Source organism: Patella vulgata, chromosome 1 (genome assembly GCF_932274485.2).
Source record: "Patella vulgata chromosome 1, xgPatVulg1.2, whole genome shotgun sequence".
NCBI lineage: Eukaryota > Metazoa > Mollusca > Gastropoda > Patellidae > Patella > Patella vulgata.
The window spans coordinates 76,339,823-76,367,159 of NC_065879.2; the positions used below are offsets into that span (position 1 = coordinate 76,339,823).

Consider the following 27,337-nt stretch of genomic DNA (forward strand, 5'->3'; position numbering starts at 1 on the left):
AAGCCTTTACTTCCATATCAAAACCAAATGTGTATAGACCCACATTACAATATTATGCCGTCACCATGTTTGTTTGGGGGCAGTGATAGAGGCTACAGTTATTAGAAGATTTAAGACAAGTGCAGGATTTGGAGAATTAAATTTGTTGATCTATACTCTATTACTGCACTAAAAAATGTCTCTTTATACCATCCAAACTACTAGCCACTACTGTTCGTGCCAGGGCCCCGTCCTGTATCAATGACAAGGGAGGGAGAATCACGCCGGAAGAAATCTGTTATATCACAGAAATATATTTCTATGGGTTATAGGCCTATAACATCGCCAGCTTGTATACATATTAAATTATTAGATCCGTCCCTGTGATTTGCGGAGACTTCCGTTATTTTAGGTAGGGGCAATGTCTAGCCGTTCGGATTGGACGAAAACCATTGGCAGCTGTAATACGTAATAAAAGTAGTCGTGGCAGCGCTGTCCGGGCTAAATTCCACACATGGCACACTGTATGGCGTAAGTATATGGTATAGAAAAGTAGGACGACAGACCCAATTTCATTTTGGGTTAATTTCGTTAAGAACACCGCTGTCTATGAAATTCCGTATCGCTTTATGCAACTTAAATAATATATTGTTGGAACAAAAACTAGCATAAAGTTAGTCAGGTCGGTATAATGAAGGCATCAGAAATAGAAACGGCATCGCTATCCACATGGACCGATTAACCCGATCTCCTTTAAAGACTGTTTCATCCCCATAATATGTGGTTTCTAAATTTATATCTTTGAACCATTTCAAGAAAAATGTTATCATTATAAAGTGATATTTTGTTAGAGCAGTAATAGAATACAGATCAACTGTATATAAATATCAATATTGGCTTAACTGTGAAAAAAAATCAAATAAAATTCTCCAAATCCTTCACTTGTCTTAAAAAAAATGAACAAATGTTGTTTAGATTATATTTGAAATGGTATTTGCCAACCATATCACGTTCGATGTTGTTTTCAATTTCAGCATCGATTCCCCGGTTGTACATGGAACGAAGTAGGGTCGCCTGTCCAGCATAGTGGGGTTTCTCCGGGTCCTTCGGTTTCCTCCACTGCTAAAGACCCCTACGCGCAAGCACCCATGATGCCCTCTTTTTTTAGAAGTAAAACTAAACAAATATAAGTATTTAATGACTGTCTTCTTTGCACTGACGTTTTGATGGCCAAGAATGGCCAAGTCCAAAAAATTCTCTGGGGACTAGCGCTGCTTAGCGATCTTTGTCACAGCCTACGTGTGCTAATAAATATTGAACCTCAGTGCTGAATCTGAAATGACAATTCGCAAATGCCAAGTGTTTGTCACTGTACTGTCCGTACATTACACAGACGCGTATTGGTATATATATAAAGCCCACTATTAAATAAAGCTCAATACGCGAACATTTGATTAAAATTTTTGATACTTTTCGATTGTCAATTTAATTCTTTTTTTCTTTATTTCTTTCTATACTTTTCCTGGTACCGGTAAGCACCACCCACCAAGCAAGTTTCACAGATCCGTGATGGCCATTCTGCCTTTTAACAGCCTACCAGTAATATACCCAAAAATGACAACAATTTTGTGTCTCTGGTCTAAGGGAGATAACTCCAAATAATGGCTTAAAAAGATGGCAACTATTCAAGATTCAAGGTAAATAAAATTCGCAATCCTCCCTAAAAGTTAGTTAAGCAGATGCTTTTATGTATTCATGGTACGCCAGAGTGTGGTATTAAAACTATCCACACCCTTGATTCACAACAACTCACATTAAATAGCCATATACGGCAAAAATCACAATAATTATTTTTATCATAATCAAAATGATTATTAGCCAGGGCAGTCAAGTGTTGAAGTCCAGAGCACCAGGGGAAGTAATTAACATCCAACTTGTTGGATTACCAGGGCAGTGGCTGCTTATTCTATCCAAGAGTAGTTTAATTGTCGAGTGGGAGACATTAAGTAATATACTGATATTGCTCAAGTGCGTTTAGCACAAGGGCTATATAATCTATACGGTATTAGTATTACACAATGTCTTGCAGGAGACCATTAATCAACTTAAAATACAGACACTATCCAGCACATGCATTTCAATGAAATCACACGGGTCCAATAATTCAACTAGTATAAATAATGGACGCTTGGCACATTGCCCGTACCAGTATGTGAAATAATGGTATAGCCTACACGATCATCAAAGGATGTCGTCACATCTGTATTTTAAATATAATTATAGCAATACATGTGTGTGTAATGGATCCTTGTCTCTTTTTTTCAGTACTGGTACTGGTAATTTTAGTTCGGCTTCATCTCTACTCGCAACTATAGTCTATAAGTATAACCTTCGGGCATCTTAAGTTACGCTATAGTAGGCAAGGAATATAATAATGTTCTTTAGTTTCTACTATAGTTTACTAGTAAAGCCTATACTATATAGGCCATGGTATGATAATAATAGCTGACTTTCTATTGATTTACCAGAATATAGTAGTCTGGTCTCATCCCAATTCTACGCAAATCCACAATTATTTCAACTCATCTTAATGATTTATATCTATATTTGATAATATAGTCTACCATACCGTTCTTTATTCCAAATTGTCATTTCTAATTTAAAAATGCGATTTCCAAGCAAGCAATTTCGTGTATTAGGCCTACATGAGTTATGTCCTATGGTTACAACTTCCAAACTTGCTTGTAATCACATTTTGTTGGGCATTTTCGACTGAAAATGACAAATTTGCACTATAAGCATAGTATATTATCAAATATCAATATTGTGATATGAGTTAGAATAATGGTAGATTTAGGTAAATCGTATTTAAAGGGACTATCCCGATTTGAAAGGAGTCTCAAAAATAAAAGTCCGAGTACGTATGAAATTTAAACGCCAAAATGTAAAGGAATGGCGTATTTACCATGTCTCAAATTTTTAGCTCAAAATATTAAGTCGTTTGGACGTGAACGTCAAAACTGCTTATCCGGACACGTAACTCTTTTAAGATTTCGGGTCAATTTTTTCGATAGGTGACCTGATAATCGATTCCCGTTCCTTTAGAGGTCTGTACAGTGCATGACCTACGTGCTGTACTTGATAACGAAAGGTATATTTCACCTACACGTTATTTATATAAAATAAAAGTCTGGTTTTATCCAGACACCGCATAATACAGCTTGGGACGCGGGTCTCCATTTACAAATGAAGACTGGCAGGTTTAAGTTGTTTGAAAACGTATCACATATATTGAGTTAGTTGCTCAACTCTAAGGTAGACGATTTTAAGGGATTTTAACACAAAATTAAGCAGTTTTATTCTCAAAAATATTATCGGGATTGGCCCTTTAACTTTCAGATAAAAATAAGTGGTCGAATATATTTTTTTAGTTTAAGAAATATTTTATGAAAGTAAAATAATGATGTCTTCATTTTTCCAGGTCTTTAGATAATAAAGACTTAACATGCACAACCAATCAGAATTGCGATGTTTCCAGCATTGTGATCGATCAACTAATATAATTTGTTTTAATGTACCTGAACATTGTCCACTATGTGGAAAGAATACATCAGAAACCGAGAGTCGCATACCTCCATACATTTTGCCATCACCTATAGCAGCAGCTACAAAATGGCCAAGCAGTCTAGTTCTGAAACCAACTGATGGTGATTTTATATGGTGAGGCTTGTTTTTGTTCTGTTATGTATGATAATGTATGACTTAGTGACATATTTCCCACCCTAAAATTATTACCTGAGCTATGTTCAGATATTGTTTGTGTTTTCTTGTATGTTTATTCTTCATTGTCTGCCAGAATGAATTCATGATTCACACACGTTTTGTACCATTTTTATTGTTTTCCATTTCAGTGATTTTACAAAGACTTCAAACTTGCATATTGGAGTGACAGATAGCACAGGTAATATTCTGTTAAAATAAGAGTATGAATTGAATTACCTTGTTTTGTTTATCTCTTGGTTTGAAAATTAAGCAGCCACAGTGGCTCGTTAAGGCGCTGGCTCACCAACCAGGAGGTCTCAGGATCATTCCCAGTGGTGGCCGAGATAGTTCCTCAGTGAGGCAGGACAATGCAGTGTGCTGTTAGATAAATTCAACATCGAGATCGAGTCTAGGACCTCTCATGTTCCTGAAGCAACGACCGCGAGTTTTCAACATCTCGCCATTGCTAGATTAGTCTGAAATTCTCGAACTTATAGGTACATTATCTCTCTTTACCACAGACCTGTGAACAACAACTTTTTCCCATCAGAGGCCGTAATTAACACAAACACACTCAAATCAAACATTGACGACCTCCACGGAAAACTTGACATTGACTGAACCTTGAACTATGCAACTCGATTATCACAGGTAGACATTTTAGTTGGAAAGCGCGAGACTTAGCAGAATCTTAGAGGTCCCCGGCTGGGTCAGTAGTTAATCGAAATTAGTGAGGAAATATGCAGGTATGTACGGAGTTAAAATGAGATCGGGCCTTCTATTGAAGATGGGGACCACTGGTTATTTACCCAGCCTCATACAGCCATACATAACCTCTAGGCTAGTACTGAGGAGGCTGTGTTCCATTACAATCTAGATTTTAAAATCGACATCTCAGTGTTAAGTTAGAATTAATTAAATGCATATTGTTTATTTTACAACATGCAGCCTCATAATTTTTTATTATAGGCGCAGTTTATGATTTTGATGAACATGGTCTCCATGTTGGATCACCATGGTTGTGCTGTATTCAGGTGCCTGTGTTGTCTCCTGGTGACATAGATATCAGTGATTGGGATAATAGATTATTCTACTATGCTAAACCAAACAATTGGACACCAACAAGGTAAACTGGTATAAAATTTAGTTTTCTCCTGTCTATTGATATGGTCGTCTAGCTAGAATTTTGGTTTGCTCGTCATGGTAAAAATGAGCTTTGAAATTTTTCCCCCATCACATTGTTCAGCAGAGTACCTATAAAAATGGATTTTAAATAACTAAATGGTTCTGGGGTAGCAACTCAATATTGGCTAAACAGAACTTTATTCATCATGGCTAAAATGTGTCTATAATTATAGTCTTTCAGTTTGAACTAAAAAAAAACACTTCTGACAGATCATTGGGTAGTTAAAATTGCCCTTTAAAAAATTCTTCCCTTCATTGTATTTTTACATCTTTAAACATTATCAAAATTTTCCATTGCTATATTCCATCAAGCCAGTCCTGAAAATGAGTTACAAATTTGTAATCTCTGAGCCTAAGCCATTTCAACATCTGGACTGAACGATTGAAGGTAGTGGCTGGAGAACTCCCATGTACTTCCTATAGTGTGGGCATGACACTGTTGCTTTCTAGGGTTATCTCTTATATTCCACCGTGTGGTGCTAGTTGCATCAACATCTGTCTGCACATATGGCACATTGAAGTGATCTTGCGGCTCATATTAATGGGTACTACATCGATCTATACCACACCTAACAAACATTCCAGCTCATGGGCCCATATATTAGTCTCAAAATGACTGACAGACCAACCTATTCTTCATTTTTAGGATGTCGGGGAACAATTTTTAGGTAAAGTCTAAAAATTAGAGCCAACTGCAGATTTCGTCTAGGGCGCGAGATGTGAGTTTGTGGGTTATGGTAAGGTCTATGGTTAGGGTTAGTGTTAGTGCTAGCCCTGTTTACATCTCGTGACCTTTGACCAAATCTGCACTTTGCCTTAATTTTTAGACCTAACCCAATTTTTATCAGTCTCTATTAGATTTAAATGTTGACATTTTTACTTATTTACAGGTATCACGACATGAACAATAACTGTTTTGATTTTGTTCTTGGATTCCTACGATCTATACCACATCTAGCAACCATTCCATCCCTTAGCAACAAGCGAACATTCTGTGATGACTTTATAGTGAGAAAAACAAGGAAAACTTCTCAATATATCAGCCTATATAAACAAGTTTTACAAAATGGCAGTGTTTGTCAAAAAACATAGTATTCCAAAACAGTTGATAGTCAGTCGGGCAAACAGTAAAAATCTTAGGTGTAGAAGCATGAATGTTGAGAAACGGTTACGTTTGGTTTCTGGCTAACTAATCACATTGGGTAGTTGAGGCTTATGGTTCACTGGATATAGGCATACTGTCACATATTCTACAAGAACTAACAGACTGTACTTATCAAACTACCTAACGAAAATACAAAACACAGATAATCCAAAATGTCAAAGTTAGCCAAGTGACTTGTGGTATAAGGTGTTCTGAAAAGAGTAAGCATACCCTGCCTCATGTACTTAAAGTTATCTAATGCAGCTCAACAAATTAAGGGGAGTTGTCTAATGTGTGCACTTAAGATCAGAAGGTCCTGTCATGGAGACAAGCGTGTGGGTTTAATTCAAGGTGTATACGCGACCAGGGTCACGTTTAGCAGTCGGATAGACATCCTACTATTTTTTACACATCAGATGTATCACATTTATAAATTTGGAGGGAGCCACGGTGGCTAAGTGAGGACGTTAACCTGGAGGTCCCGTGTTCGATCCCTGCGTTCGCCAAGAAAGTTTATCAGGATTTTCCAGTATGGTTCCCCTTTGTCAGTGGTGTAGGACGGAGGGCCGGTCAAGGGACAACGTATAGTCATTCAGATGGGACGAAAACCAAGGTCCGGTGTACACATTGGCAGTTGGAATTCGATATTATAAGTGTAAGCCATAGTGCAGCTGTCCGGCAAAATTTCCCTCAATCCCGTCTTCATTAGCCCAGTCGGAGCAGAACAGTAGGACGTTAAACCCCATTTTATTTCATTTTATAAATTTGGAAGTAACATAACCTGTTTATATTTTTGGCAATATTTATGTATAATATTAAAAAAGTTTAATATAATATTAATGTACAACAATATAATAAATAAAATGAAACAAATTCACATAGGCTTTCTTTTATACATAGTTTAACTGGACATATCTTTTATACTACGGAGATGAACACACACTACAAGTTTAGTTTAGCTGAATACCATACAAGTACAGTTTAGTTGTGAAGCTTATTAAATGTCTTTCAAAATGTAAAGCATACTATGAACATAGTGGACTTAAAGCTGTTCCAATAAACCAATATCTGATGGAGTTAGACTGCTACTTTGTTAATAACGTGGACGTGGCTGTGGGGGGGGGGGGACATCCATTGGTAGAGGGTTGATAAATGTACATAATTCATTCGTAAATAGGGTATAAAAAATAACAGACAGGCTTGTTGAATTAAACAAGCAGATATTTGAGTAATCACTGAGTTTCATATCACATTATCTTTTTTAGTTCATATCTTTCAATTGCAAATTTAACTTTTTGGAGTTTACTGGTTAATCAAGGGCCAGTTTAAATTGTAAACCAGGTGCTGCTTTATATCGGAATGTACCAGTCCAAACTTGACCCTCTGTATCAGTAAATTGACCTTCACCTTCTAATCTGTGAATAGATGTAAATAAAATTTATAAAATAACTTATTTCCTCATTTTAATCACATAGTGTAGATTTTGGCCAGGAGAGCATCATTACTGTTTATTTAAATTTAAACGTTTATGCCCAGTTGCAAACTTTTAATACTGTTCCTAAATCCAAACTTGGTGAAAGAGCAATCTAATTAAAATATAGATCTATATTTCGTTTCGTTTTTTATACTTTCCATGGCCTACACTACATGTATATCTAACAAGTTATAGTGGGAGTTCACGTTTTATGACGTCAGGTACCAAGCAAGTGACATTTGACCCGATTACATCAGTCAATCGATTAACCAATTAGCGACGGCCATGTATTTTTCATCTACTTTTGCTTTGTTTTGATATCTATTGCCGCTAATGTCTACCCACAGTTTCGCGCAAAAAAGGTCAAACGCTCAATTCGACAGACCATTTGATTGGCTGATCCCTATTTCAAGCAGAACAACGTTTCCAGATCCAAGTGTAGTAAAGACAAGTAAAATAGAAATTTTGAACTATAAAAACAAAACGAAATTGGAGCTGTGTTTTAATCAGATTGGTGAAAGAGCATTTAAAAGAGTGAAATAAAATACCCAAACCTGTCCAGAATATTTTCAGATTACTTATCAAAATTAAATTTATGTTATGTTTTGTGTATGAAAAGTATCAAGTTTGTGTTTAATAATTTTGGTTTACTTGTGCTTGTTGTCGATGTTATAGCCTTTGTAAAGCACCACAGAGCAGTCAAACTGACTGAATATTCAGCCCTCTAGAAAATTATTATTATTATATTACATGTGGCCAACTCCAGCTAAATGAGAAACATTTACCTGTTTTCTATAAATTGTCCTTCGTAGTATGATCCATTGGGCCAGGTATATTTTCCAAAACCATTAAATTTATTGTTGATGAAATCTCCATCATATATAGAACCAGTTGCGTGCATTAAACGACCTTGTCCATTCATCTTATCTTTATCCCATTCTCCTTCATACCGCACACCGCCAGGCGTTTCATGGAGCCCTTTTCCATGGCGTTCTAAAGATCCATCAGATAAAATAAACTCTCCATCTGTAAATAATTCGAAAACTAGATTTATTGCATATGTAATATAAACTTTGAATTCCCCAAAAATGAACTCGGATGACATTTCATATATACAATAGTTTTGACATTGATAATTTAAGTGAGCAAAATTTATTGTTGATACTATATATATGCTTGCAAATGAATTGCAAGGGAAAAGTTCAACTAGTGGTATCAGGCATCATTCAAGTTTTCTGTCAATCCGTGTGACAAGAGACAATTCCATTGCCAACTTCTCTAGCTAAGGTTTTAAGTTGCCTTACTAACCCTTGACATCAGTTCAGTATATTAGTTCTTCTGATTCACTCGAGCAGTTAATATAAGGTCTACTTTAAATCATTAACATACATTTATTTCGCCAGTGATTCAGTCAACAATGATAATGGCTCATCAATGGAAGGGTTCAATTGAAGGAGTTAAATCAACTCTTGATTTGGAGTTGTCCTATGACCAGCTCTGCAGGCATTAATCCCTTACAACTGAGATTTCTTCTCAACCATTGCTCTACTTTGAGTTTGATCCAGCGTGTTATTGTCGTACAGCCCACAGCATTGCACAGCAGATCGTAAGCCCCACATTACGCACATTTATTCTGATATGAACTGTCTGGTAAATTTGAACAACTATTTATAGTCCACTTAGTTGGTATGGTTTCATGGAATTAAACAAAGGCTTAAACAAAACACCCTATTCTAAGAGATTGGATTTTTGACACTGAGGGGAGTCTATAATTAACTGCTACGGCAATTTTATTTATGCTATTTTATTTATCTTACCATATTTATCACCATTAGCAAACATGTAAACACCTGTCTGCTTTTCTGGTGGTGTGTCATCTTTCTTTTTATCTTTCTTCTTTTCTATCAAAAATAAAAAAAAAAATATTTAAAGCCATTTTTATATCCCAATATGACCACATTTAGATCTGGCTGGTCTTTGGCTACAATTTGTACCAATAACCATCTTGTTAATCATAACCAATTAGCCTGCTAAATCATTCATTTTAGCAACTTAAATAATAATAACAAATGGAGTATCTTTGCATGTTGTTACTTAAAGGAGCTAAATCGCTAATATTTGGGACCTACACATTGACACAAATGGATCGTAATGCACATAAGAATGTAATATCGATGTATATAAACTGATTTACATTCAATCGTTTCCGTTTTTACTCTAATTTCAAAGGAGTTATGTTCGGCGAAATACGCGAAAAGTCTCAATAGAATGGCAATCTCTGCGTCTGGTTATTCCAGTCTACATCGATAGTATTTATTGCGCATGCTCTCCAGATAAGAATATGGGGTCACCGTTTGACATGACTTGTGGAATATGTCTAACCTCATTCTTCGAGTCGCTTGCTACAAATTGCACTGAAACGCATTATGGTACACGATTACACGATTCGTGTACCAATCGTAAAATGTTTATTTTGTCGTAAATATTGGATATCAGAAGCCCATCTTTTCCCGGTAAGATCACAACACCAATGTGGATTACAATTGACAAATAATTTGTGTTTTCAATGTTGAAGGTTCTGGGTGATATTGAGTTAGAGACTTAGCTACTTTAACTTAGCCTAGCTTCTGTTCTGACAGTTCTGTTGTAAGCGATGCAGAACTGGAAAAATAAATTCACAAAACCTGCCTTTCACACAGCTTTTGGGGGGGCTTCATTGCAGCAAAAGTTTGCCTTTTTAACTGAAATGTTTCCCTAAAAAAATGCTGTCAGCGAAACAATAGGCTACCGGACTTAATTATTTCACTGATGTGATGATTGATATAAGTTTTTTTTGGTTTTTTTTTACATTAGGCCTACATTCACATTTAAATTAGGCTAATTAGTAATATTTAACTGATATATCTCGCAAAAACTGCTAGTGGCAGAACAAATGTTATACCATATACTACAAAAATACAATATAAATTTAGATACATGTATAAACTACCTGCAGGCATGATTTAGATGTTAGTAAACACCACTGTTTATCCACGAAATGAGAACAGATGACGGCTGGCAGCCATTTGTAAACAAATACTTGGTGATGTGAAATCTCGCGTCATGTCACGGGATTTCAATTTGATAGTAAAATGTAATTTTGCGAAAATCGAACCAAAAATATGACTATTTATATATAAAACACCCATTATTTAACAAGCATACAACACTAAACGTGTTAATTAGGTTAAATAACGGCTTTGAAGTAAAAGTATCTAGCTCTACATTTTCGATACGAAACTGTGGATGAAATTGACATCGACCTTGCCGGTGGACGAAGAAGTCAAAATTTTGGGATTTCGAGGTTGTTTTCATCATGTTTCGGTCGTCTGCTGTTGCAAGAGGCATTGTGAGACAGGCATCATGGAGCCGAATGAACAAAGGGACGATGCGCTGTGTCTGCACAAGAATAGTTCAGCGAATTTCAGGCGGACAGAGGTAAGGTTTGGCCTACATTCAGATAAAAAGATACATCTATATTATAAAATAAAAATATGCATTGATTGGATGACAGACCATCTAGGCCTAACTGTGTTTTTTCATACACCAAAACATGAACAGCACAAAAACTGTTAAAGGAGCTAAATCGCTAATATTTGGGACCTAGAAATTGACAAAAAACAACGCATATAATAATGTAATATGAATGTCAATCGTTTCTGTTTTAACTGTAATTTCTGTAACTGTAATACGCCAGAAGTCTCATGTGAATGGCAATCTTTAGCGTATGGTTTTTCCAGTCTACACCGATGGTATTTATTGTGCATGCCCTCCAGATAAGAATATAGCGTCACCATTTGACGTGACTTGTGGAATATGATTAGCCCTGTTCTTCGAGTCCGTTGTTCCAAATGGCACTGAAACGCATTATGGTACATGATTCATGTACCAATAGTAAAATGTTTATTTTGTCTTGAATATTGGATATCAGAAGCCCTTCTTTTCCCTGTAAGATCACAAGACCAATGTTGATTTGAATTGACAAATAATTCGTGTTTTCAATGTCGAAGATTTTTGATGATATTGAGTTAGTTAGAGACTTAGCTACTTTAAATGAAATATCTGAACCACTTCCTTGCGTCCTTTTTGTGTTATCCTCACATAGACACATTTTATCTGACGAACTTTACAACAAGTTGTCATAATTACATGTTGTAGAGTAAGATTAGAACTAGAAATGAAATTCAGTCACAATAATGATTAATGTGATTAGTCTTAGACTATATAAGTTTCAGATTGTCGCATTGATGAGGCCCATGACAATTTATATACATGCAGAAGCATTAACATGCACGTTTCCAAAGACTCATCTCAACAAACTTCTCGACAAATTATCCACCCATGTACATGCAGTATTGGCATATTTCTACATTTTTAGCTGACATGTGATTTTGATGATTCAAATCAATAAAACTGTTAATACCAACCTGTGGTGCCAAGCTGTATGTCCAATAAAGGTACAACTCAAATTAGTATTTTTCTGTCTTGGTAGATGATTTAATTCATACTCAGTTTAGTGTTTCCACATAAAATTCTCATTCCTCTGTGATTTCAGGATGAAGTTAATTAGCTCAAAAAATGGTGCTACATTATGGAAATATCAGGCAACTAGGTTCTATAGCTCAGGTATGTACCTGTATTACAAAAACCATAGATTTAGTAAAATATGCTATTGGTAAGAGTAGGTTGGTGTTAAAGGTTATGAAAATACTGCAGAGGGGAACCGTATGCCATGTTGTGAGTGAACTAATTTAAAGTTCAGAAACATTATGAAAGCTTTGAGATATCTGACTGAACAGTTTACAGTGGGGATGCTCTTATTAATTAGAGTATGCATAATATAAGAGAATATAGACATGTTACATTGTATAAAATTTGTAAGTTTCATTGCATGTTGAATATATTATAACTTTGTAGAACTAGTACATGTGGTAGTAGTAGCAGTTTTCAAGGAGTTCAGATTATATAAAAATCAGAGCAGAAACATAATTAGCAACTGAAGGAAACCAAGATTTCTTATATTAATTGTCATATTATGCATTTTAGATTTACCAAATCATTTCAAAGTTGTATTGCCTGCGCTGTCACCTACTATGGAATCTGGTACAATTATTAGCTGGTCAAAAAAAGAAGGTGATAAAGTATCAGATGGAGATTTATTAGCAGAAATAGAGACAGATAAAGCTACCATGGGTTTCGAATCATCTGAAAATGGTTTCATGGCTAAAATATTTGTACCAGAAGGCTCAAAAGATGTGCCTATTGGAAAGGTAATATTTGATGCGATAATGAAGATGTTGTGATGATCTTACAAAAAAACATGTTTCTCAGTAATGTGTTGACCTCTAGACAGCATGGTTCTTAATCATGTGTTGATCTTATAATTATGTGTTGATCTTATAATTATGTGTTGATCTTATAGACAATACGATTCACTATTCTAAGTTGATCTTATTAACCATGATTTTTGTAGTCTTGTGTTGATGTTAAAAAAAAGTACGAGGTTCACCCATATACAAACTGGCATGCACATCAAAGATCCTTTGATTGTGAGAAAACAAAGAAGAGTAGGTGTAAATACTGCTGTGTGAGCAATACTCTATAACCATACACAAATTTATTAACACCAGAGTAAAAACGACGTCGATACCAATTTTCTCGTTTTTCAGTTAATTTGTATTATAGTAGAAGAAGAAGATGATGTAGCAGCATTTAAAGATTACAAACCCCAACCTGGTGATGATGAGTCTCCAGGAGCAGCTAAAGACAGTAAACCGGACGCTCCCCCTGCTGCTGCTCCAGCTCCCAAACAACCCTCCCCCACTCCTGCAAAATCTGCCCCTTCTCCACCAGCTCAGTCAGCAGCCTCTCCCAAAGCTCAACCATCTGGTACTAGAGTGTTATCAACACCCTATGCTAGAACTCTAGCCAAGGAAAAAGGAATAGATATAAATGTAAGTAATATTTTTATATTTACTAAAAGCTACTAGTCTTTCATAGTGCTGACATCGATTAATTAAAAACAATCATTGATACTCATACATATGCATTGACTGATTTGCCTGGCACTGAAACTCACTGTTTGAACGAAAAAAAAATCCTTCACATTCGCCAAATTCTTTTTCCACATTTGTCCAAATTCTTTATCCACATTTGTCCAAATTCTTTATCCACATTTGTCCAAATTCTTTATCCACATTTGTCCAAATTCTTTATCCACATTTGTCCAAATTCCTTATTCATATTTGTTGCGTTTGTTGATGTGCTCTCTTCATAGGTGAATATGACATTACTGTCAATTCACACTTGAGGAATGTGCTGTTTTAGCAATCATAGACTCGATAATTGACTTTTTAATTATGTCCCTTTATTTTAGCAGTTGAGTGGTCCTACATATTCACTGTAGATCATAAGGTCTGATTTCTGGTTAGTTTATGACAAAGAGTATTGTTGCCTGTTTAACCTCTATGGGTTTCTCCACAGGGCTGCCGACAACCAGTATCGCAGCGCAATTTGCGATACATATTTTGTCCGTTGCTAATCAAAAATTAAAATCTAACGTTTTTGATTCGCAGTAACTGCGAATCATTAATATGCCTGTCATTTTGGATATTGACACAAAGATTTATCCACATTTATCAACACTTTCAACGTGTATAAAATATCAAATAAATTTTATAAACAAAGCGGAATTCTCCGTGTGACATTTTCTTCTCGAACTACCCAGATTCAATTCATTATGCTATATAATACAGGGACATAACTCTATGAATCGGGACGATTAAACCGGAAATAGGGAATCAAGTAGTACCACTCACGTTGCGAGACATGCCAATTTCGAGTAATTATATCAGTATTCAATTTGAAAAAAAATAAATTCAGTGTATCCCCCACGTATTGTAAATAAAATATAAAAAATAAATACGTGTAAACTTATTGTAAAATGAGAAATCAAAGTAAGAATTCCCGTAAACTATTATTGTTTATATCGCGTGCGTCTAGTTAATCGAGATTATTCGTAAAATACTGCGTGCTTCCGATTGAACAAAAATAATAACACACGATAAAAAGCAGACGAAATTGTTTTTTAACGAAGAAATAAGAAGCCACTGCCAAGAATTTGCTTCAGACATAAGGCCTAACCAAAAGTCTACATTCATTCAGAAATGTTCACAGTAGAAGTTCTAAAATTCAAAAAAAATCTTAAGAATGAAATCTAATCATTTGTTATCAATTAAAATTAAAATAATCTTGTTATTTAGGTGTTTTATGTTGAAACTGAAAAACTGCTAATCAATTTTTAAATTTGCTAATCAAATTTGGCAAAATTGGACTTTTTGATTAGCAGTGCTGCTAATCATCTGTGAAAAATTACCGACAGCCCTGTTTCTCCAGGTACAAGTACTCCAGTATCCTTGCTTTTCTAAAGACCCCTGAAATAAAAATATCCTATATAGATTAGTCCCAAAAGGATGTGGCCAAGCGGATGTTAATCTCAATTTCTCTCTTGTTTAATTATTAAATATTTTATTTAATTACAGCAAGTAAAAGGTTCTGGAGCTGATGGACAGGTTCAAGCTGATGATATATTAAACTTTACACCTGGTGCTGCAGGATATACTTCCGTACCTGGTGCATCGTATACAGATACACCATTATCTAATATTAGACAGGTAGCTCATCTAAATCTAGTCATTGGTTTTCATAATATTAAAAATCCTTTGTATATCTAGTCATATATAAACCTAATTCAGACATTAAACCCCATTTCATTCATTCATTGGGTAAGAGAACATAAAATTAGAAAACTTAATATAAATAAGATAAAAATAAATTGAATGATCAACAGGAATTGTTTTTCAGAATAGGACTAATTAATATAATGTTTTGGACAAATCCAGTTTTCTCTTACTGCCAAAAGACCCCTACACGCAAACAAATTATTGAAATAAAGATTACCATATATTAGTCCCAAATAACCTGATTTCTGTTGTGTTGACTGGATGTTAAATCTCTCCCTCCTTCCCCTTTTGAATTGCTGTAGACATTAATGTGCACCTATTTTATGACTTATGTAATTTTTGTTTTTAGGTTATAGCTAAAAGATTAACTCAATCCAAACAGACGATTCCACATTATTATCTTACAGTTGATGTAAATGTAGATAAAATTATTCAGTAAGTATTGTATGTCATTTACATCCCAAGAAACTTTAGAAATTTATTAATATTTCACTAATCAATTATTGATAATAAGAAATATAACTGCATATAGATAAATATCAATATTTTGTATAATTTTACCCTGCTCTGACTGTTACACATGTTAATTAAAAAGAAGAGTGGTTTTATTCAACCATAATCGTAAACTCTTTAATAATAGTTCAATGATATTCATTTATAAGTGCATATTGATAAATGCTTTACTTGTAACAATCTGTCTGATTTAAGAGTTAAATATCTTCCACCAGACTGCATTAGATATTATTATGTTGTAAATCTTCTATATAAATTATGCACTGTTAGAGATAAATCATTATTGATATCTATAGCACTGTATATAGAGGAGGCGTTGTGTTCTAGACAGGTATAATTGTTATTCATTGTTAACTCTACTGGCACTCCATCTTGTTATTATTTATTGATATATACATGTATATATTCAATAACTGAAAAATAATATTTATTATAGACATATATATGTACATAAATAATCTGAGTACTATGGGTCTATGACCTTGTATCACTGATTGAAGTATTATTATTATTACTGTAAATATTGACTGCTGCTTAGCCTTTTAAATGGCTAATATCTCTTGTGTTAGTCTCTTATGTTTTAGAGATATATTCCTCTATATATTTATTTCAGATTAAGAAAACAGTTTAATGAAAGTTTATCTAAAGATAATGTCAAGTTATCTGTCAATGATTTTATTATTAAGGCATCAGCTCTAGCATGTCGTAAAGTACCAGAAGCTAATTCATCATGGCAAGATAGTGTTATTAGACAGTAAGTCTGGTGTTTAACTATTGGGAGAGGTTGTGATAAGAAGTGTCTAGTCACTTTGGTAATAAGGGGGCGGGGTTGATGCTACCTGTAAAATTTAATTTTACAGTTGGGTAAGAGGACCATGTAAAGATGGAGGGTATGGGGAGCTTAGGGTGGGGTGGCATGTTAATTGTTATGATGCTACCGGTAAAATCTAATTTGAAAAATTCCGTCGAACACGCAATTTCTATATTTCAAATGTATCTTTTTATTTGTATTCATAACTATCATAAAGCCTGGCGTTTTTTGGAATCCCCGGTTGTACGTGACAAGGAGTAGGGTCGCCTGTCCAACCTCGTGGGTTTTCTTTGGGTCCTCCGGTTTCCTCCCACTGCTAAAGACCCCTACGCGCAAGCGAATTATTTAAATAAAATTAAACCATATGTTAGTCCCGAAATGACATAGTTTGTGTTGAGTGGACGTTAAACCCCATTTCTGTCTCTCTCTTGTATTCATAACAGTAGAATGTGGAATAGTTTTTAAATAAACCATATTTTTATAGATCAGTAGAGAATCAAACAATGTCATCTATGTGACCCCTGACGTGAGCTTCCTAAACAAAACTTTCAACTCCATATGGAGATGAGGCTGCAAAAGTATAATAGAATAATAAGCTAAATTTAGATTGTTGTAAACGCTTATCCAGTGAACAATCACTGCAAATATGAAATATGATTGGTTTATATTTTACTATTTGTCTATATGTAATTATTGTTCTATATTGTAATTATTGTTCTATATTGTAATTATTGGTATTTATAGATATAATTCAGTAGATGTTAATATAGCTGTAGCAACAGATAATGGTTTAATTACACCAATAGTATTCCGAGCAGAATCCAAGGTATTTAAGAAACCACTTATTTCAATAAATAAGGTTAATCTGTAAATATTTTCTTTAAAAATGTCTCTGGTTGCAAAAACCTATCACAGATGGTTGTCAGGCTGGAAATTTACCTCTTAATTATGTCAGAATTTTACATTAAAATGAATAGCCAGCTTTGATTTGGATGAAACAAACAAAAGTGTTTAATACAGAATGATGTGAAGATTTGTTTTCTGGAGTGTGTTTTGGTCCAGAGATAGATCAAATTTTTCTGCTAAAAACCCCTATGCAAGCAAATTATTGAAATGAAGTTGAACCCTATGTTGGTTCTGAAATGACCTAGTTTGCGTCCAGTGGATCTTAACTCCCCCTTTCTCTCTCACTCTCAGCCTCTCTCTCTCTCTCTCTCTCTCTCACAACTTTCACAATACTTTAGTTTGCAAAGGATTCAAGATTCTTAAGAAAACAATCATCAGCTTTTAACTGCACATGCTGTGCAGGTAGTGTATGATACACAGATTCTGGTATACAATCAAATTTGTCATAATCTGAGACAACAGATCAAAATGCCTAGCCAATCTGATTTTAACAAATATGTGAAAAATTATCAAATTACAGATTGTTATTCTGATTAAAATTTTGTCTGAATTATCAGAGATCGCATATGATTTATTGTTAAATTATATCTTTTTGCAGGGTTTATCCCAAATTAGTCAAGATGTACAAGCTTTAGCAGCTAAAGCGAAGGCTGGTAAACTTCAACCACAAGAATATCAGGTATATTATAAATAATTTTTGGTTTCACTAGATAGTGTTTACTTTTTGTTAATTTGCTATAGAAAAACTCTTAATGGGGTTGAAAAGAAAGATATTAAAGGGAGTACTATAGAAACACTTTAAATGGAATTCTGTAGAAAAACTCTAGAGATCTATAGAAATACTCTAAATGCAGTTCTATAGAAAAAAAAACCCTAAGAGTTCTACAGAAAAACTCTTAAATTTATTTTAGATAAAATCAATTTCCTTTGTAAATATCAATATAATATATATATATATAGTATATTAGTCTCCATCAATTAACGATTATAAGACCAATCTTCCTAGATCCTATATTTCGTAGGTGGGGAGTCAAAAGGTCGTATCTGGCATATTTTGCGAAATTCACTTTTTTGCTTCTTCAGAATGAGAATTTTCTTGCGCATCATTTCATCTAGTTGTCGTATTTCTAGGCCAATCAAAAGAGGTTTTATAGATATTGTTTCAAAATGTCATATATGGGGTGTTTAAAAAAAAAAAAATTATCAAGAGTGAAAATGTCGTATTTTTTTTTAAAAAATCAACTTTGTGTCTAACCAAGGTATTACAATCAAAAGAAATGTAGCCAGTATTGTTTTATAGTTAAATATGTATTATAGAAATTATTGTTGAGCGTCTACTGTGTGAATTCTATGAAATTGAAGCAGGTAAAGGTGAATCTTTTCCTGAGATACGTCTTTGCTGTATAAAATTGCAAATAACTAGCTTTCACTCTTTATTTCTGCTCTAAATGTTGAGCTTGATACGTGCGGATAGTTACATATTGTTTTAATGGCTTCACATACACTTTGTACCGAAATATTTAAGAAAAGCTTCAGAAATACGACATTTTACATACAACATTTTGACGTGACGGTTTTATTAGACATTTTGATTCTTAACCTCTGTGTGTTTTTTGGCTCTCCTGGACAATTTCGCCAAATCCAGATACGACCTTTTGACTCCCCACCGACGATTTGTTGAGAGAGTGTAAACAGTAACAGAAACTAATTAAAGAGAACTATGTATATATTTCTCATATCTTACTTTTTCAGGGTGGAACTTTTACCATATCTAATTTAGGAATGTTTGGTATAAAACAATTTTCAGCTGTCATTAATCCCCCACAGGTAAATAAACTAAATATTGTTTCTTATATACATGTTATGGCCAACCCCACATAGAAACTGGGGTATGTTGTGATTCCTTGAGCCCCAGGACAATGATAAAGATTGTAAAGTCTTTCTTCACAAATTAAACAGTTTTATTGACTAAAATATATCTGGGACTACTCCTTTTAATGAATTAAATATATTTTTTTTCAGGCATGTATATTAGCTGTAGGTGGAGCATCTAAACAATTAATAGTTGATCAACATAGTAATGAAGGGTAAGTATAAAATCAATTGCCCCCCCCCACACACACACCTTTTTGAAGATAAGCAAAGATAAAATATTTGATTGGCAGAAACATTTAAACACAATAACTCTGCTTCTAATTGAAAGGGAGAGTTGGATGGCCGAATGGTTAGTGTGTGCGTGCTGTATTATAAGGTTGGTCATTGAGTCAACTGGTATGGTTTCGATTCCCCAGTTGGACATGATAAGGAGTTGGGTCCTCTGTCCAACTTGTGGGTTTTCTCTGGGTCCTCCCACTGCTAAAGACCCCTACATGTGGTATCAAATTAACTAGCATGACCCTGTTAATGATTTAGGCCATCAAATTTGGGTATCTGGTGAATTTGGGTCCTGAGAGTTTTAGGCCCCGAGCGCAGCCAAATATACTGCTGGAGTTTTTATTCCGTCAGTGCTTGCGTTATTAGACCCAAATCACACCCTTTTCATTATTCATCTTGTGAATATTCAATAGAGTATATCTCTGTCAAGAAATGAAGAAGATTATGATATTACTTTATGTATTTCAGATATAGATCCGCCAATATCATGACAGTGACATTAAGTTGTGATCACCGTGTGGTAGATGGTGCTGTCGGGGCCAGATGGCTACAAGAGTTCCGCAGATTATTAGAAAATCCTGAAACCATGCTCTTATAACATCCAGCGTAACATATATTTAAATAATTTAAAAACTATTTGTGAACAAACAACTGGGACTGGAATTGTTTAGATGGTTTTTAAAGTAAAGACTCCTGTTCATGGAATATAAAATTAAAGAGTACAATTGGTATTAAATTAAGTGATATTTATCTTAAGAGTTTTGATGAAAATAGCTCACAAAGTATTTTAATCAAATTGAAACAGAAATTATTTGTGGCTAAAACTGTTTGTGGATGTATTGGTATTATTGTATTAGATAGCATAAAAGAATTACAAGGTTTTTTTTAAGGGCAAATGGCAAGAAATTGAATTGGACAAATGTGTTTGAAGTTCTCTTAATGCTATAATTAGGGAAGGTTCTACCCAAATATTGATGAAATTTATTTTTAAAACAATACTTGGACTGCATCTTATTTTTTAGGAATTATTTCTTAATTTGTTATTGTTGTTTGGAGAAGAATTTTACTTATTTATACTCTTGCATTATTGTTTGCAATAGTGTTATTTATTTAGACATTGAGTTGTCCGGACTCAGTTGTCAGTCCGGAAACTTCTGAATCGACAGAATTGCTAATAAGGGATACAGAATTCAGTCTGGTTACAGTTCTGCCAGATATGGTGTGAGAAACGTAATTGAACATTTCAGTTATGGTGATTGATTGAGATAGTATTGTGTTCCGTTAGGGTATGCCTTGTTCTCCCTAATTCTAGTGTCATTGACATCCAAAATTCAAGTAGATGCAAGTAGGTGTCTAACTCCTGCAATTTGATCTTTTATTCATTCTATTTTAAATTTGATTAACCAACATTAAGATCTAAGTAATTCCTAATAAATTTTCTGTTCAATTTAAGTCAATTTTTAGCCTATTTGGTTTTTCATTTGCTAGATGTTTGGTCAGTTGAAATTATTGAATGGACATATTTGTCTAGCTGTAGTGTTGATGTAAACCCCATAAAAATGAAAACAAATTGAAAGTAATATTAATTAGACTAATAAGTCCTACGCAACGGTGGTTAGTTAGACAATCTGAAATATAGGAGAAATGGTAGGAAAAGAAATCTCAATTAAGACTGACAATTCAGATCAAGTATAAAAGGACTAGATTAGTCCTAACGAGTGATCAAGTAATAAAATGGACTATCTGGAGAAAAATTAAGCAATAGTGAGTGGACCTGGTGTTTCAAAATATGTAAGAACACTTTGCATTGTGTATGACACATGTCACTATTTCAAGTTGATTTCAGCTTTTATGATTAAGCTAAAGTTATTGTGAAACCAGTGAATGTAAATAATAATATAGATTGATGTATTTATAGAATTTTAAGTTTGAGATTATACAGATTTTATAATTGGAAACTCAATATGATAATAATATATATATTATATATATATATAGAATCCAACAGTATGTAATATATAGAAAATTCAAGTATTTTGATTTCATTTTGATTAATAGTGCTATAATATGATTGAGGTCAAATTTAAGTAAAGTTATTTCATATATACAGAATAAGACCAGAAATGAAGGTCAATAAGTAACTCCTAGGAACTGAATGAAAGGTGCAAAAGTTACAGGGAATTTTAACTATGCAGAACCCAATAAAGTATAATTTCTGAGTGACGTCTTATTCTAATCTGTTGTCTTGATCTGCTTTGTTGTTTGTTACTGTCTTAGGGTACATCTATTTTTCGCCCATGTTAGCATTAGACAGTGTGGGGGTTTTGATTTCGTAGAGGTTGAATGAATTATCTTTAAAGTCGTATTCCTACCACTTTATCCAATTATGTATGAAAGTGGAAATCTTCAGTTTGTGTGAAATGGAGTTTAAGTTAAACCATTTAACATCCTACTTCAGTTTGTATGATCATGAGGTTCTGGATATTTTTGGGGGGTGTGAAAATTGAACTATCCTGCTACTAACATGACAATAAAGAATGTTGGTGGGTACAAGTCAAATATATATCAAATAGTGCATACATAAAGATGGTAGCATGAAATCAGTAGAAAATAATGTAAACTTCAAATGGCCAGAACCTACCATTAGGATTGAAAGTAATGATAGGTTTAAATATTTGGACCAATATATATTTTAGTAAGAATACTTTGGATTATGTATGGTCTTAAACTATTATCTGCTGTGTTAATTTACTCTTTGAAGGTTATAGTTGGACATAAAATAGAATATACCAAAAATGACATTATCAAAAGAGTATTAAAAGACCATACACTACAACAAACTTATTATATTATATGGCTTTTTTTTTTTGAGCGGCATATAGCAATTGACACATGTAATAAACACAAAAACATAATATGAAACACAATTACTATCTTAATTAAAATCGATAATTTCGTTGAGGGTTTTGCTTGATAACTTTGAGAAAATCCTTAACGGAAAGCGGCTTTAATTAAAATAATATTTGTGTTCCATATTATGTTTATATATTATAAGTTATGTAGATTGTTTGTTATTGTATATAGAAACATTTGTAGTGCTAGTGTTGAAACTTTGTTTTATCTTAAACAGTGCTAAATGTATCTTAATAGCTTCTCCATATTCAACCTTATTTCATATTCCTAGACTCTATTATTGTAGCTTTCCACTGGTACTGCTAACAAAGTAAACATGGAGCTATTATTGTTGTATTGGCCGGGATTGTGGTCTATCTTGACATTTCACTGGCTTGATACCAGAAGTGTTATAGCCAGTTGACATGGTGTGTTCTGCTTGATCATCAAGTAATACAATAGTAGTAGATTCATTCTTGCTGATATTAGCAAACCTCGGGTAAGACCAAGATGATTCTGGTTGTTGAAAATTTATTAGCCTAAAATAATGAAATGTCACAACACTCATTTTGACATTAAATTAGATAAGTTTCACTGAGGAGTTCAAGATGTATTAAACCAAGGGTAAAATTCTTACCTGTCAGACATACAGGTATTTGAAACATCAGAATTTAAAAGAAATTCCTTTAGAATGTCAAATATTTTATTTCTAAAATATTAAAGATTTAAAGTTTTAAAATTGAGAAATATTTACAATCAAAATATGGGTAACTTGCAACATACAAAGGCATGGTATGTAAAATCTTAGACAATCTGAATTTTTAAAAAAGAGTGTCATTCAAAAGTACATTTGAGGTTCGACTAGGGATTACTGAATTATTTTATTTATATGAATAATGAAATGTAAAAGCAAATTAAATAAATTATGTTATAAAGCAAGAACTTACATGAATAAACTACTCAATTATTAGATATTTGTATTATTAAAACTAGGTTGTTATAATAAATTGTACATTTTTAATGAATTAATGATAAAAACTATAAATAAATCCTGTTGATGTGTTAAATATTGTTTTTATTCATCTGATGACATTGTTATTCACATTGTTTATTTTATAATGGTATGTTCATCAGTGGTTGTGATTACCATATAAACCGGTATCCTGTACATGTTGTGGTCACAGTTTATCAAGCAGAAAAACATACGCCTTTTCCCTTGCAAGTTTTTGCTGGTTTATAGGTACAGTCCAAATAATTTTATGCCTCCCTTCACTCGACACCAAGCAGTTGTGTCATTTCTGAATCCTGGTGTAGACTGAGAAGATCCTTCATGATTTCTCAAACCAAGAAGCCCAATTCTCACTTGACAGGGTTGGTGTTTGCAGAACGTGTCTAGTCCTTCGGATGGGATGAAAAAGTGAGGACAACCTGTGTACCATTGGCAGTAAAAATTCCAAGAACAGTAGAAGTTACCATGTTAGTCTCAAAATCCCCAAAGTGATGAGTTGACCCAATTTCATCCCTAATATATCTGCCATTATTCCATACAGTCTGTCACCGTTTCATAACTTACTGTCTTTTTCTAAAAGATTGGAATTTTGTGTCAAGATCAACCAGGTTGTTTCGTGAACTTCATTATATGTATATCTGGACTTGAATACAGAGGGTCTTGATTATCTAGAGATATTTCTTCAACTTTTAAACTTTCACGCACAAGCTAAAAAAGATAAAATATTATGATGTCTTACTAATATGATCATCTTGAGAGTAAAATATGGTCATTTATAATTTTCTACTCTTACATATTCAATACACAGAGTTGTCTTCCCATGCCTCTGTAATTCTAACTACCCTTCTACAAATACAATCTCATTAAAACACAGATCTAAATATTGTCCCTACTCCAGGTCAGCCCAATCGGAGTAGGACGTTAAACCCCATTCCATTTCCAGGAGAGAGAAATGGGGTTTAACGTCTATTCGACACAAACTAGGTCATTTTGGGACTAACATATGAATTAATTTTATTTCAATAATTCGCTTGCGCATAGGGGTCTTTAGCAGTGGGAGGAAAACCGGAGGACCCAAAGAAAACCCACGAGGTTGGACAGGCGACCCTACTCCTTGTCACGTACAACCGGGGATTCGAAAACACGCCAGTTGACTCAATGACAGGCCTTATGATACAGCACGTGCACGCTAACCATTCGCCCCCGCCCCCCATTTCCAGGAAGGTGACGTTGTGGGGCATATTTAGTTTAGGTTTTTTTAGTTAGCCACCGCTATGTAGGTGTTTCCTAGAATTTTGTGCATGCCTCAAGTAAAGCTTGTCAAAACAGACCGTTACTTTACCTCAAAAAATCTTTTTTCCAGTTGTGGTTTGTTACCAGTATCTCGTTGCTCATAGCAACATAAAATGGTAGTGTGTTGTTGACATAATTTAACCATAGTATTAACTAATGGCTCTAAAGACTGAAAGTATAAAAAAAAACCCATTATTTATCCATTAAAAAAGAAGCATTATGTAAGATTTATATAAAGAGCTAGCCATTGTTGCTATAAAAATTCAAAAATAGAAAATGCAAAATGAATATATTGAAAATTTCATTCAAATTACTTTATTCTGAGCGAAGATATTAGCCTTTGAAGGTTTGACAAGATGTGTGCATTGATTGTAACCACCATACTGGTTTTTCGCAGCTTAGCCTCGCTTCTCCATTTTTAAATTAAATCAATAAATGGCCAAACCGTTCTAATCTACTTAATATCGGAGACATCCAATGGCACCGAGGGTTGAGTATGGCCTTTTTTTGTCATGTTAATAAATGTCTAATTAATACTTTATGTAGGCTAACATTTAAGGCCTAAAGAAAGACCTGCAATAGGCAGATTTAGCTCTTGCACAATGCCTGTATAATATTAAGGCGATATTACTGTAAAACTCACTTGCAACCAGAGTGCGAAATGAGCTGAGGCCCAAAAAAATATGAACGGACATTCATGCAGCTTTTTTAATGAAAATATTGGTGCATATTTATTAACTAGATAACTGGCCTAATGATCTACAGCCAATCAGAGATCTTTTAATATCTCTATTACAGATGACTGTTTGGACATGTGACGTCACATCACACGGCGTCAATCATTGACTCAATAGCGTGTGCATTGTTTACATAAGACGTTACTGATTCGGGCTAAATGGTGAATTTTACTTATTTTAATACCCATTTACTACACTAAATAGGAAATGATTTTTACCTACAAACAATTCAAACGTCTTTATTTATTTTTCTAATAAATGAAAATAATGTTTTAGAATTTAATTTGACGGAAGAAAAAAGTTAATATTCGGGACTCATTAAATCGCATCGATGTCATACTTATCAGTAATTGTAGTGGCCTAGCAAAAATTCACTGCTGATCAGTGTGATCTACAGCATGAGCCACGAAAGCTGTAAAATTTGCAATGGTATCTGATCAAAAATGGGATTGACAGTCATCTGAAACAAAAATCATCACCTCTATACTTAACCCATTTAAATTTCCTCCAGAAACAACTGTGACACAAAAGGATAAATTTTAAATATAAAATATACCTCTTCATAATAGATACAGTCAGCCAATAAAATATAATCTATGTTTTTATCTGTTGTATTATATTCAGTTTGACCCCAGATTAAAGTCTCTGCCTTCACATCATCACCAAATAATTCATTGTTCTCTTTAATATTTAAATTAATTAAAGGTAAAAATTCTGGTAGATCTGTAATCGTTACATGGGCTCTGAAAAAAATATATTTCTGATCAAATTTAGATACAAGGAATTATTATTTGTGATACTTCACAAATACATGTATAAAGGATTTGACAATTTTATATCATCTGGACTATGTAGCGTTATTCACATTATTAATACTAATATAAGATATAGGCTATATGCAAAAGTTAACACAAGTCTGAAAATCCATCAGTAGGCTATCGCTGAGATTCATATTTGTCATCTTTTAATTTATGATCAATTACAAAAACACCTCCTTAATTGATGTATACATGGATGTTAATATTTGGTCATATTAGGGGATTTTCAAACATACATGTCATTGTATGTCCACAGATTTGTTTTCTTAATTCTATGAATAGCTATGACTGGTTACCCTAGACGGTATACAGACAACTCATCCCAAAGACAACTCATCCCAAGACAACTCATCCCAATTTTAAAGACAACTTATCCCAATATAAAAGACAACTCATCCCAATATAAAAGACTACTCATCCCAACTTTAAAACATGGGTAGAGTTATATTATAAGACAAGTTATAAGACAACTCATCCCAAAAAATTTAAGTGCTTGTTTTAATACAATTGCTTTCTGTGAAGACCACTCAGACCAAAACCAATCATATAGTTGAATTTTTCCATTTTTTTAAATTAGGTGTGTTAAGATGAAATTTGTATCTTTGGGATGAGTTGTCAGGTATTCACCCTAGACCACCAGCTACAAGGCCGACAACTCCTGTTCCAGCTCCTAGCTCTAAAATAGTTTTGCCTTTCAGTTTGGCACCACAGCCAAAATCCCCACTTTCTAGATATTTACAAAGTACCAGGGCAGCATCCCACACAACACATCCAACATCGCCTATCTCAGATTGATGAATTTTCAACACCTTTTCATCATTTCTCTCATACTCGCGAATAAATGTTTTGTCTTTGGGCGCTGACATCTTGGATTATGCT

The 27,337-nt window shown here is 33.9% G+C and overlaps 3 protein-coding genes across 5 annotated transcripts; 2 read left to right on the forward strand and 1 right to left on the reverse strand.

Annotated features, from left to right (window-relative positions):
• Positions 1 to 1,598: 1,598 nt before the first annotated feature.
• On the forward strand, positions 1,599 to 7,076 carry LOC126823665 (MKRN2 opposite strand protein). 3 transcript variants are annotated; one of them, XM_050552652.2, is made up of 6 exons: positions 1,599 to 1,676; positions 2,305 to 2,469; positions 3,461 to 3,699; positions 3,891 to 3,940; positions 4,711 to 4,867; positions 5,817 to 7,076. In XM_050552652.2, exons 3-6 carry the CDS (start codon positions 3,485 to 3,487, stop codon positions 6,016 to 6,018), a joined length of 624 nt encoding a protein of 207 aa, XP_050408609.1. In that variant the 5' UTR covers positions 1,599 to 1,676; positions 2,305 to 2,469; positions 3,461 to 3,484; the 3' UTR covers positions 6,019 to 7,076. The 3 variants fall into 3 exon arrangements, with proteins under 3 accessions (XP_050408609.1, XP_050408595.1, XP_050408603.1); XM_050552638.2 differs by having other exon boundaries at positions 2,305 to 2,398; XM_050552646.2 differs by having other exon boundaries at positions 1,645 to 1,676; positions 2,305 to 2,361.
• A 3,650-nt stretch (positions 7,077 to 10,726) lies between these two features.
• LOC126823609 (dihydrolipoyllysine-residue acetyltransferase component of pyruvate dehydrogenase complex, mitochondrial) lies at positions 10,727 to 23,668 on the forward strand. The gene is made up of 12 exons (XM_050552543.2): positions 10,727 to 11,021; positions 12,139 to 12,209; positions 12,630 to 12,853; positions 13,253 to 13,537; positions 15,125 to 15,256; positions 15,675 to 15,760; positions 16,452 to 16,592; positions 17,394 to 17,475; positions 18,154 to 18,234; positions 19,308 to 19,382; positions 19,578 to 19,642; positions 20,178 to 23,668. Exons 1-12 carry the CDS (start codon positions 10,900 to 10,902, stop codon positions 20,305 to 20,307), a joined length of 1,494 nt encoding a protein of 497 aa, XP_050408500.2. The 5' UTR covers positions 10,727 to 10,899; the 3' UTR covers positions 20,308 to 23,668.
• Positions 23,669 to 23,800: 132 nt separating this feature from the next.
• On the reverse strand, positions 23,801 to 27,324 carry LOC126823657 (protein N-lysine methyltransferase METTL21D). Its single transcript, XM_050552624.2, has 4 exons — positions 27,086 to 27,324; positions 26,197 to 26,383; positions 24,953 to 25,072; positions 23,801 to 24,318 (listed from the first exon to the last, which is right to left on the reverse strand). Exons 1-4 carry the CDS (start codon positions 27,322 to 27,324, stop codon positions 24,211 to 24,213), a joined length of 654 nt encoding a protein of 217 aa, XP_050408581.2. The 3' UTR covers positions 23,801 to 24,210.
• Between the last annotated feature and the right edge of the window lie 13 nt (positions 27,325 to 27,337).

What these genes read in the sequence shown, in the direction of transcription:
- LOC126823665 (XM_050552652.2), top strand. Translation starts at nt 3,485, where the DNA reads ATGCACAACCAATCAGAATTGCGATGTTTCCAGCATTGTGATCGATCA. An exon ending in TGGAGTGACAGATAGCACAG is followed by an intron (nt 3,941 to 4,710) that starts GTAATATTCTGT and finishes TTTTTATTATAG; the next exon opens with GCGCAGTTTATGATTTTGAT. An exon ending in AACAATTGGACACCAACAAG is followed by an intron (nt 4,868 to 5,816) that starts GTAAACTGGTAT and finishes ACTTATTTACAG; the next exon opens with GTATCACGACATGAACAATA.
- LOC126823609 (XM_050552543.2), top strand. Translation starts at nt 10,900, where the DNA reads ATGTTTCGGTCGTCTGCTGTTGCAAGAGGCATTGTGAGACAGGCATCA. An exon ending in AAGATGTGCCTATTGGAAAG is followed by an intron (nt 12,854 to 13,252) that starts GTAATATTTGAT and finishes CTCGTTTTTCAG; the next exon opens with TTAATTTGTATTATAGTAGA. An exon ending in AAAAAGGAATAGATATAAAT is followed by an intron (nt 13,538 to 15,124) that starts GTAAGTAATATT and finishes ATTTAATTACAG; the next exon opens with CAAGTAAAAGGTTCTGGAGC.
- LOC126823657 (XM_050552624.2), bottom strand. Translation starts at nt 27,324, where the DNA reads ATGTCAGCGCCCAAAGACAAAACATTTATTCGCGAGTATGAGAGAAAT. An exon ending in CTTGTAGCTGGTGGTCTAGG is followed by an intron (nt 26,384 to 27,085) that starts GTGAATACCTGA and finishes TATTTTTTTCAG; the next exon opens with AGCCCATGTAACGATTACAG. An exon ending in TGGAAAAAAGATTTTTTGAG is followed by an intron (nt 24,319 to 24,952) that starts GTAAAGTAACGG and finishes TATCTTTTTTAG; the next exon opens with CTTGTGCGTGAAAGTTTAAA.